Source organism: Pleuronectes platessa, chromosome 11 (assembly GCF_947347685.1).
Source record: "Pleuronectes platessa chromosome 11, fPlePla1.1, whole genome shotgun sequence".
NCBI classification, from domain to species: domain Eukaryota; kingdom Metazoa; phylum Chordata; class Actinopteri; order Pleuronectiformes; family Pleuronectidae; genus Pleuronectes; species Pleuronectes platessa.
Window position 1 is genome coordinate 23,885,421 of NC_070636.1, and position 12,354 is coordinate 23,897,774.

Genomic DNA, 12,354 nt, shown 5'->3' on the forward strand with positions numbered 1-12,354 from the left:
CGTTCTGAGTCACAGCAGTACAGAGTGGTCTGTTAATTTCCCATCTCACTTACCAGAAAATTCTGCTGAGATCAGAAAACATAACAGGGGGAGTTATTTTTCCCCTGAGCCTGGTAACTTCTTGGATCTCCCCGTGTTTTTCCAATCTGGAAAATGTAGATTATCCTTGATGGTCTCCTGGGGCCTTTTGAATCCAGTCTGGCCTGGGTCAATGTAGGCCGCTCCTCTTAGCCCTGTCCTCTGCCAAGAGAGCAGGAGATCTTGGTACCTTTTAGTAGCAAATAGAGTGACAGGACCTGTTGCTTTACCCTCTACTTGGCACTTCCTCCCTCTGACCTGATCACCTCTCTCCTGATGCTGGTACTTCTGTACCAGCATGTTAGTTATGATGAAAAGGAGAAATTAGATTGTTCCTAATGTTTCTTTGGTTGTTTTCAAGCATAGGACAGTATTTAAAAAATAGTTGAAGAATTCAGTCCATACTCAAAAGGATTTTCATTGTCAGTTTGTTATTTGAGTAACTGGAACACAAACAATGACTACAATGCCACAGAAAGTGGAATTTACACAGTAAAAACCACAATTAGGTAATCAAAACACAAAAAATAGCTCCAACAGAAAGAAATACAGTGATTGATGTTATGTCATCATAGCAATCTTCTATACATGGCTTCAATGCCAGGGTATGTTATTACAGAGTCATAATAATTTCATCTCACTGGGTCAGAGGTTGTTGGGAGGTTGTCAGTGGAACCTGGGTATTGATGGTGATCCGCTGCCTGGATTGACATCGGACCATTCCTATTATGGCTCTTCTGAACCTGAAAGAAAAGCCCCTTTTTATGTCCTTTAGTGCACCAACCACTAAAATATTATTACAACACGTACACCCTCTCTACTTCAAATAATACCTATCACAAGCACATCAAGTGGTTATCAAAGAATAATGTAAAGAAAAACACTTACTTTTTGTTGGCAATAACATAAATGCAGGGGTTGTAAAAAGTGGAGGACTTGGCAAAGAGTGGAGCGATGATGGCCATCGCGGCAGGTATGGTCTTGGGGTCACCAAAGGATGCCCAGAGGCACACCATGGAGTAGGGAGACCAGGCCACCAGGAACATGACAATCATCACCATGGACATCTGCAGGCCACCAATATGACAACTAAGCGTTCATGTTACACACTTGAATACATGTATGTACAATAAAGCAGAGAGCTGAGATAATTATATGAGACAGACATTTAGACGGCCATTTTAACAAACCAGACAAAAATCTCGAGGTAAGGGCTCAGTTATTTAACTGTGTTGGTTTTCCTGGTCAAGCAGATTCACAGGGGTTTTAATGTGAGTCTGCTTGGAGGATCTGTGGACACCTAATGGCTACTTACACGCTACATGTGTCAAATGTATTCATGAGACTCTCCAACACAGGTCAGATCAGCTTGGCAGCGGGCCTACAACTCATCGACACATGCTGTTCAGTCAAATCACTACATGAACATTGTTGTAGATTGTCTAGACTGGATCTGTTGAGTCTCATTGGAAGTTTTTCTCTACACAATAAATGAAGTTACATAGGAAGGACGGCACAAATTATCACCAAAAAATAAATTGGGGTCACAGAATGTGAAACATTATTGATACACAACTTGCAAAGAGTGTTGAAAAGACTGACTACAGGAGCATGTGAACTGGATGACCACAAAAATGTGACCATAATTGTATCCAGGCTGGAAACTCTCTCTGCCATTTTCTTAATGTACCCCAGAAGCATTGCACAAGTCACTCATTTCTTGGCGATACACACAGAGAAAACACTCCTTTAGTAATTGACTATTTTGACTTTGTCCAGCCATTAAAATGATGACCTACACTGAAGCTGCTGAGGCAAACTCTATCTCAGTGACCGCAGAGTCGACGAGAGCGAGCTCATGTGTTCTCACCTTGGTGACATCCATCTGATCCGACCAGTCGATGTTGATGCTGTCCAGGCAGTTGCCGGCTTTGTATCTCTTCACAGTGGCTGACACGTTGTAGTAGCAGTAAAACATGACAGACAGAGGCAACACAAAGTTCACTACGATCACTGCCATGGTATAGGAGATGAAGGAGCTGTGGAGGAAAAGCAGAGTCAGTATCTGCTTACACATCATTACATAGCTTGTACCTGTCCTTACTGAGACTAGTGCAGTGCAGGTCAATTTTTGGAATTGTTGCTTCCAGCTTTTTCAAGAAGTGTTGATACAAACAACTTCTCAATTGTCACTGTGCCTTCTTGATTTCTGTGCACTACACCTGTCGTGAAATGGTTATTTTTGAGAAATGTAATAGAGTCTACTCTTTACTTGGGTGTAAAAGTTCAAACAAACGTTTTCGAGAAAGTCCAGTTGCAATGACTTGATGATTACAATGAATGATGATGTTGTTCCCTGGAACATTCATTGACACTGCATCTGGGGTACATGGAGATTTGTCAAAATAGGGGATTGGGAAACACCATTGAAACACACTGTGGTTAAGTTGTGGCTACATGCAGTCTGAAACACTGATTAATGACACATATTGTTTATCATGGGCCCAAATCTCACAAAATTCAACACTGCACTTTTTTGGGCACCTAACAGTACACAGTACACCTCCGCTCCCAGAATTCAAGCCTACTTGTCGTTCCCTAAAGTCTCTAAAAGTAGAGTAGGAGCCAGAACTTTCAGCCATCAAGCCCCTCGGCTGTGGAATCATCTTCCACTTTCAGTTCGGGAGGCAGATACCATCTTTTCATTTAAGAGTAGGCTCAAAACCTTCCTTTTTGATAAAGCTTATAGTTAGAGCTAATTAGTGCAGAAGAACGTAACTTTTTCTATTTTATGACACATGACACACGGAGCTTCACTTTCCAGCTTCTCCTTCCTCTTCTCCATCCCTATCCCCCTTCCCCGGAATCCCTTTGCCTTATCACCCGCAGATCCAGGGCCTCTGTGGCCGCACCATGGATTGCAGTTTGTGGATCGCGCACCGGGGGTCGCAGTGTTGGATCCAGTGTGGCGGATTCTGAGTTATGTGGGCTGATCGTGGTGCTGGTGGCGGACCCTGTGTCGCGTTGGCATTGGGCACGGGCGGTGGACCAGGACCGCGGTGGTGGCTCGTGATGGGTCCTGGTGGGCGGCGGTGGACGGTGACTGAGGACTGGAGTGGCGTCTGGTCTGGATGGTGGATCGTGGTCTGGATGTTTGCTGACCATGGACTGTGATTGCAGCGGGACTGCTTGGCATGTCATGTTGGGGTTGTCCTTCGGGATGTCTACCTTCATCAAACGCTGCTAGAGACTTTAATCTTTAATCTTGAAGACTTTAATCTTGATGATGTTTTCCTGTACGTGGCATCTATTGCACTTCTGTCCGTCCTGGGAGAGGGATCCCTCACATGTGGCTCTCTCTGAGGTTTCTACATATTTTTACCCTGTTAAAAGGGTTTTTAGTAGTTTTTCCTTACTCTTGCTGAGGGTTAAGGACAGAGGATGTCACACCCTGTTAAAACCCTATGAGATGAATTGTAATGTGTGAATACGGGCTATACAAATAAAATTTGATTGAATGATTGACATACCAAGTGTCAAGTAGAGGAGATGAATGGTTCTCTGGAGGGGGGTTCAATAGAGAACTCTGCTTCTCCATCCTGCCACTTTCATGTATGCAGACATGTCAACTCTACTGATTTACTGATAGCCACACTTCATAACTTAATGCACTGTAAGCTGTTTTTATTAGTTATTTAATAAATTATTAATTTGACCATTCCAAGTTTTTGCGTCACCTATTTTATTTTTGTCATGGACTTTAGCTGGTCATGACCTGGAATTAGTGAGTTATTTTGGCATTATTTCTTGTTATTGGTTCTTCATAGTTTTTAAAGCCACGTTTTATAGCCATGTTCAAGTGTGCACTGACACATGACTCACGCATCATTCTGTCTCCAGTTGATGGTGCATGTAGCTCCAGTGGGGTCAGGAGCATATCCAGACCATCCCACTATGGGCATGGAGGACCAGAACACAGCATTCAGCCACGCTGCCAGAATGAGAAGGTTGTATGATTGCATCGTCATTTTCTGCCCTGAAGAGAGAAACCATTTAGATCAGGGAAGTCAGGAAAAACTTGTCATGTTTGACACCATTGGTGGAAATAAGAAAGTCTATTTGTTTAAACAGCAACAGATTAGTTTCAACCTAAAAATACCGCCTTGAGCTTGTGTATATCTGCCAACAAGTGCAGTTTAAAAAAAACTTTACACACTCATAAGGCCACCGTGACCTTTGACCAATGAAATCTGACCAGTTTATCTCTGAGTTCAAATGACAACTGGTCAGAACAAGAAAAAAGGGAGACTTGAGATAAGGGCAATAACATGTTCTGTTAGGCCCCTGTGACCTTGACCTTTGACCAAACAAATCTAATCAATTCATCTATGGAGTTCTCTCAAAGCGTCCTCAAGATATTTCATTCACAAGACAATAAATGTGTTTCGTGAGGTCACAGCAACATTGACTAGTGACCACTAAAATCGAATCAGTTCATTCTTACAGTTCAATGAACATTTGCGCGGCATTTGCGACGTTCTGTCAAGGTTCTTGAGATAAGGTGTTCAAACTGCAGCCATTTGAAATGAAACCTCTCTAAAACTGGTTCAACAAAACCTGAATGTTCTTGTGTTAATCTTTACGTTGTTTTAGCTTAGTGTACATAACACACTGTGAAGTGAATGTATTCTGTAGTCACAAAGGAGCAGTCAGTGGATACCTATGTCTGGTCTGCAGATGGTGAGATAGCGGTCGATGGCCACCACAGTCAACAGGCCGATACTGGCCATGCCAAAGAAGATGTTAAGAGCTGCATAGATCTGGAGACGGAAACACAGAAGTTATAACCAGAGAGTTCATGATAATGGTCTGCTTTGATGTTACCTTTAAGTTTGCAACTGTTTGACAATCTGCATATTGGGGCCAAATAAAGTTGTGGACAAAATCTCAATCAATAGACAAAACCCATATAAATAAACAGCAATCTACCAACAATGTATATAGTCAGGACAGCCAAAAAGTAAAACATGTAAAGTAAGGAAAATCTCTTCAAAGTCCTTGAGCAGCTGGATGTGACATTTAGAGGCTAACAAGCTTACAGGCTGACAAATAACATTGGTACACAGGCTACAGATTGGCTTGTATGGTAATTGCTGAGGGCAGTGAGTCTGTAAATCAGCTGGTATCAGCAGCATATTGATCTGTTGAGGCATATCCACTGAGCTGGGTGTGAGTAATAATTATTTTACTCTGTCATATTGTATGTAAAGGGAGGCCATCACTGTCCAGGTGGATAGTTTGGGTCTGGGCCTGCTCTCTCTCCCTCTAGATTAGCATCACATGGGTCATTATCAATGTTGAATAACGAGGTCTGACCATAAGAAAAACGTAATCTGCTGAAATAACCCAAACACGTGGCCTGAGTGAATGTGCGTCACTCTGCTCACAGGTTTAGTCTCATGGGCAGCTCAGCATAAGTCATAGCAAAGAGTTTTATAACAAGATGCTAATTTTCACATATATTGACCGCAACATTATACAACACGAGGATTCTCACATCATCACAGAGTAAAAACTGAAAGAAGAGAAAACTCTACTGAGTTTAAATGCAAATAGTGGCAGACCTTCATGTATAAACAAATTAACAGAGCAAACACCTTTTAAATACAACAGAACCAAGTCCTGGCCACGGTTACAGTGGTACAGGGGATGGTTTTGTGACTCACAACAGGGTTAACAGCATGAACAAACATAATCACATTTTTTACTGCTTTTTACTCAGTAACATCATTTCTACATGCTGTGGGGTTAGCTGTTAGCTGTGAGGCCGGCAGCACAGGATACCAACTGCTGTGGTACCAATTTCCCAGGCGGGCAGAGATAGTTTGTCACTAGCGTAGCCACGTAGGGTTCCTCATTGGTATATAGCCTATACTTATTTAACTGATAATATAACTATTTATCCCTTATATCATACATTCTCCTCCAAACATAAACGCAACCATTATACAGATGGTATAAACAGAGGAGGGCGCCAAGTCCAACCTCACTGGTTTACACCGTAGACTGTAAATAAAGATGGACGACGCTTGTCAGGTCCTGCCAATTGTGGATCCAGAGAAACAAGCAGTAAACCAGTTTTTATTACCCAGGCAGAGCTCAGGTGCTGCCAGGTCCATTAAAAGGACAAATCAGACTACATTTTACATATTACACCTATTTTAACTTCTCACCACTGACTCCCCCGTTGACCAGCTGAGCACTTAGTTCCTTTTCCCAGGACTTTCTTAGTGTACCTCAGACACGTGTTAAGACTCAAAGGGATCATGATTTCGAGTCAGTCGTATTCAAGCTTTGGAAGAACAGAGACTATGTAGGGCATTTAGATAACATGTAGTTATATATATTTTATCTGGTAAAAGAAATAGAAATAAAACAATGCACCAAAAAACAACTGAAACCTTAATTTCAACATTATATTTGCTGTGATTTACAAAATTTGAAATAAGTCAGTTTCATTCATACAGCCTAATATATTGACAATTTTCCTCAGATGTGTTACAGACATTGTGTGTACAGAATAACCCAACACGGCAACATTACAATTGAACACTAGTATCCCACCTGACAACCAGTGTAGCCGAATTTCCAGCTGCCATGGATGTCTGAGGCAGCTGACATGGGATAGCCGATACCAGCCACTCCAACATCAGTTAATGCCAGGTTGATTATAATGAAGTTGGTGGCCGTGCGGAGCTCCTTGAACTTCACAAACATGAGCAGCACCACGATGTTGCTTGTTAAACTGATGACTCCTGAGAAGAGAAGAGAAGATGTGGAGAACAGAGAACTGAAGTATACACACACAAAGAAAATTCCAAATGAACTATAATGCACTTATATGATTATCTTATATAAAGTGACTCAATATGTTCTATTCCCCCGGCTCTATCTGCCTATTTGGGTTATATATAAAAATATTATATAGGCATGTATAATTGATCAGTTTTATACAAACATAAAGAAAAATAATGTGAAGTGCTTTGAGTGGTATTTCAAGACTAGAATAGTTTACAATCATCTATGTTTACAAAATCAATATTCTTTTTAATAAAAACAAACGTCACTTGAAATGTACCAAAAAAGATTTTGACGTATCATTTCGCCAGCACATGGAATAGAATCCCGAATTTGGACAGAAGTCACAGAGGCTGAGGACGAAAAAGCACTTAATTGTTCTAAGCTGCTCTAAAAGAGACTTTTCTCAGTCTAATGTAGAAAGAACATTAACTTCTTCTATGTTCTGTGTGTAACTGCTTGACAATGATTATTGAGTATGTTAAACATGCATTCCACAAGCATTTTGAATATTAAAATATAGGTTGCAAGATGAACTTAATGCTTATATTTTGAAATGCATAAATCAGGCTTACAGAAACTCTGAAGTCTTGTAGAAATAAAATGGAAACAATTTAAAAACATGAAGAATCACCAGGAATTTAAAAGAAGCATGAAGAGGGAAGGGGTAAATAAACAATATGACCCTTCTCTCCATCACACTGCTTGTGAGTTGACCGGTTACGCTGCCGAATCACATCATAAAAGTAGTTTTCCTTGTTTCAATGATGCCAAGAAAACAATCCTCCTAAACTGGAAAAGCAGTAAAATATTGAGGATATCAACATGAATAGAGCTCTTTGAGACTTTTTATTGGAAATCTGTAAAGCATTTCATAAAACAAACAACTATGTTGTAATATCAAGCTTTTCAATAAATATTTTCTATATTCAATAAAACATTTTAATAAACTATGGGTCATAATATTTATGAAAAAGTCGACAAAACTGTCAATAATGTTAACAGCCTTACAGGATGACTGGTTCACCGACAGGTATCCAGGAAAGCAAGCAGGCAACAGGAAGACTCGCACACACACACACACTCACTCACTCACTCACACGCTCACACACACTCACTCTCACGCTCACTCACACACACTCACACACACACTCACTCACACTCACTCACTCACACTCACACTCACTCACTCACTCACACACTCACACACTCTCACACTCTCACACTCTCACACTCTCACACTCACACACTCACACACTCTCACACACACACACACTCTCACACACACACACACACACACACACACACTCACACACTCACACACACACACACTCACACACACACACACACACACACACACACACACACACACACACACACACACACACACACACACAAGAGATAAGAGTAGAGTAGGTGAATTGGGAAAGGTAAAACCCAATAGATACCTAGTAAAAGCAGTTACAAAATAAACAAAGCACAAGATCATAACAGATTCAATTCAAACACATTGACTTAAATTTTCAACAGCAACTATTGCTGCCAGTCTTCTTAATAACTAAATTAGAAAAATATCCTTAACATTACTGTACATGGTCTTTGTCAACGTATTTAATTCTTTGTCTCACAAGTAATTCGTTTTGTGGTCAGTGTGAGCAACTCAAAAGACCATGTTAAGGTTGTGTTAGGTAAGAACAAAACAATGACGACAAGAATTACAAAACTAGAAGTATTATCTTTATCCTAAATGTAACCAAAAACACCATCTTTCACTGATGTTATCCTCTTTTTTCCCCCACTACTGGGGAAAGCAGCAGTGAGTTTTGATTAAATCACATAAGCTCATTGCTGTGTTCATAGTTCATCGATAGAGATTATTTGTCTTAAATTGTAAAACCACCAACATTGCAAACAATTTCTGAATTCCAGATCATTTGAAAATTATGAGCCGTGTTGAATGTACTTCATGTTAAAACAACGACTCTCTTGGCACGTCCCTTACATCAGAGAGGTACATTCTTTGGTTCTACAGAAAACACAATACTCACATAATATGTCACAATAAAATATGCTTAAAATGCCACCTGTTACCTGCAGTAATAAGATATCCAGCCACGATGTTGTGCTCCGTTTGAGTAAAGGCACTTTTTCCTCCGTAAGGTGCAACATCATCTGAAATATTAACTCCAGAGTCGATCCCCATTTTCTTAATTGTTCGAACAAGAGTTCGCTTCGTTAATGCCGGCAGAATCCAACAGACAGTCTTGGATTGAAGTTAAAAAACAATGATAACAAAATGGGAACAGAGGAGATGTAGAGAGCCAGTATGGCAAAATGCTGTTTCTATCTAAGATCTGAAGAGACTTGTTGGGTGGTTGGGTGGGGGTGAACGTGAGGGGGATTATTACATACCAATGCTCCCGTGTCCCCAGATAGCAGGAGGCTGTGTGTAAGTAACGTGAACAACAGGGCTGCACAAGAACGGATTACCACTCACGTGGAGCTGTAGGGCTATGGCCAGTGAGCATCATTACCAAACTGAACTAAAGTTGTGTAAATGCCTAAAGACTATTCACTTCAGTGCATGAACACACTGTGGCCAACACCAACTCTGGATTACCAGCTGGGAAAGGCCCATGGTCTTAATTCACTGTATAAATTAGGTTGCTTAATATATTAAATATACTAATGGAAAGGGTCCAAAGATAACAAAACGTGTGATGGATTTTATAAAACATGTCACAATTAGAGCGACACTCAGAGAACATATATCTGCGCCAAGGTCTAACAGTCCCCTCATGAAACCACTGCTGCACCAAATTTATATGGGCTTGTACCTGACCCAAATCATCCTCCCACCAAGTTTCTTGGTAACGAGACTGCACAAAAACATGAATGAAAATGAAAAAGATAACAGCGCTATTAATTTCTTAATTTATATATTTATTGTAAATTCAGTTTGTTGATCGAGTTAATATTTTTTCCTTTAAACTGTATTTTTAAAATAGATTTTTAAATTAAATTCCACTAATTATGATTTTACTAATGTGATTATAAATAATATATCTTATGATCGTTTCATGTTGTTTTTGCAAACCCCTCTTTGATACGAAACAATTTATTGATGAATTACTATTTAAATTGTAAATAATTTCTTTAAGTCCTCTGTTTTTTGGCCATTCAAAAGTCAAATCATGAATTAGTGTGTAATTGAGTGCAAAATAGATTAATTTGTAAACAAATATATCAAGGACACATTTAGCCATAAATTAGTGAAATATTGTATCACTGTGACGCTGGTGGTGCGTCATCGACCTTCCCGGACAGGAGGTGGCAGTGTGGAGCTCACTGGACACTATTTGAAGCTGGAGACACAGAAGCACTTCCTCTTCACTTCATAGCAGCTCTTTCAGAAGAGAAGACTCTATCGCTCAAGACAAACATGCCGGGCTTCCTCAGGACTCTCGCCAGCCGTGCTGCTCCGGCCCTGCGGTCACATGCCGTCACTCAGCGGGCGACTCTCTACTCGAGACCGGCCAAGGAAAAGATCGGTCCCCTCGTGAGTGTGCTGCTTTCTCTCAGCCACCTTGGCTTCATGCTAAGTGAACGACGAGCTAGAAGCTTTAGCTGTCCTTGGCTGACGAGGTCAAAGTCAGTCGGCAGTGCTGGGCGCCTGTTTTATTGCTAAACGTTAACGTATCTATTTAACTAAAGTGACGTATTTCAAATGACTGAGTATGCGAGTACGAATTTTAAGCGGCAGCTCGGTGTTGTCCTCTCCCTTCATTAGCGAGCCCAATGCTAACACGGTTAGCCACCCTAGCTGTTAGCGTTGTGCTAACAGTTGTTTATGAAACTATTGTATTCGTAAACACTCGTCAGTCCGGAGTGTCCCTCCGCCTTTACCGCAGGACTCCACTAAGATATACAATGCTTCTCTATGAGCATGTCCAACATCTCCTAACCTAACACTCAGAGTTGAGTTATAAACTCAACTTTGCTAAGGCTAACGCTGCCTATTAATTCAACCGTTCTGTCGTGGATTGTGTAAACTAGTATCAGAGTTTATTTTGTCCACATTCATCAAAATGGAACCCTATAGTGTTGACAATGACTTTATCAGCAGGATTTGTACATTTGCACTAAGACAGAAGCACCGCCCTTGACTCAATAACATTTAGTGAAGTCTACACTCTATAGTCTATATCAGTTCTGAAACGGGATTCAGTTTGAATGGGAAGATCCTTTAGAGGCCTTAGTTTGAGCCAGTGGCAGCAAAGAGAACAATGAAAACAAGGTCACATAATAGTAATAATGATGATGATTTGGTTTTACATGGCACCTTTCAAGGTACCTGTGGCTGCTTTACAAATCCTACTACCCTGTAGAGTAATACAGATGGTAGATAAAGTCTATTCATTAATGCATTTATTAATTGGCTGACCTTTATTTTCACTTATATTAAGTTGACTGAACACTCTGTCTGTTACCTAGGAGACTGTTATTGGACTCACCATGTTCTCCTTGGCCATCCTGGGCCCATCTGGGTGGATCCTGTGCCACCTGGAGGACTACAAGAAGAAAGCGTGAACAGAACATTTTAACAGATTGCTGCCTGGTGTCCACAGCCTCCTGTCTCCAGTGACCACCTGGGACCATAACCATCGATGTTCAGCTGCAGACAAGAATATAGTTTTACCTCATTCCTCAACCTTTCTAACCTATCTACTCCAAATCTCAGATACACACCAACTGTTCATGAAACATTGAATGTGATCTTTTAAAAATTTTATTGTATGATTTCCCTAATAAAGGAGTATGTTACAAGATTACATTTTAAACCCAGCTACGCTTGTATTGTGTGTTTTGGCTCCTTTGAATTAGGCTTTTGGGGTTTGCTGGTCGTCAGGAGAGCTCAATTGAGCTCACGCTTTGAATAAACCCTACTCCATCTAAGATAAGCCTAACTCTATTATTAGCAAGTTGTGATTATCAGAAGAAACACTGGGAGGCCTCCTCTTGGATGTTCCTTAAGGGCAGCTGTGTCTCAGTGATTAGAAAGAGTCATCCACTAACCCGAAGGTCTGGCAGTTGATCAAGTGAACTATAGTAATTGTTGCTTTGAGTGGATCATATGACCTGACTAGCTCTACATGTGTGTATAGTCCATTTGTTTATTTATAGCAGTGTTCAAATATTTGAACTGAGATCAGAAAAATGTAATTATAATTTCTTTAGTCATTTCCTTACAATACATAATATAAGTGTTTGTGGTTAATGTATAAAATATCAGTGTAATGGGGTTTCAGAACATAGTGCAGCCTAAAGTAAAATATTCCCTCAAAGTCAAAAAAAAAGTACAGGCCCATTAACTGTTACTTAAGTCAACAGTACAAGATGGAGTTTGTGTAAAGATAC

General features: G+C 40.4%; 2 protein-coding genes across 2 annotated transcripts; one reads left to right on the plus strand and one right to left on the minus strand.

Annotated features, from left to right (window-relative positions):
* Positions 1-715: 715 nt before the first annotated feature.
* On the minus strand, positions 716-9,139 carry rrh (retinal pigment epithelium-derived rhodopsin homolog). Its single transcript, XM_053435170.1, has 7 exons — positions 9,028-9,139; positions 6,703-6,893; positions 4,799-4,898; positions 3,961-4,114; positions 1,949-2,117; positions 967-1,145; positions 716-821 (listed from the first exon to the last, which is right to left on the minus strand). Exons 1-7 carry the CDS (start codon positions 9,137-9,139, stop codon positions 716-718), a joined length of 1,011 nt encoding a protein of 336 aa, XP_053291145.1.
* A 1,158-nt stretch (positions 9,140-10,297) lies between these two features.
* LOC128450716 (cytochrome c oxidase subunit 8A, mitochondrial) lies at positions 10,298-11,781 on the plus strand. Its single transcript, XM_053434335.1, has 2 exons — positions 10,298-10,495; positions 11,431-11,781. Exons 1-2 carry the CDS (start codon positions 10,379-10,381, stop codon positions 11,524-11,526), a joined length of 213 nt encoding a protein of 70 aa, XP_053290310.1. The 5' UTR covers positions 10,298-10,378; the 3' UTR covers positions 11,527-11,781.
* The last annotated feature ends 573 nt before the right edge of the window (positions 11,782-12,354 follow it).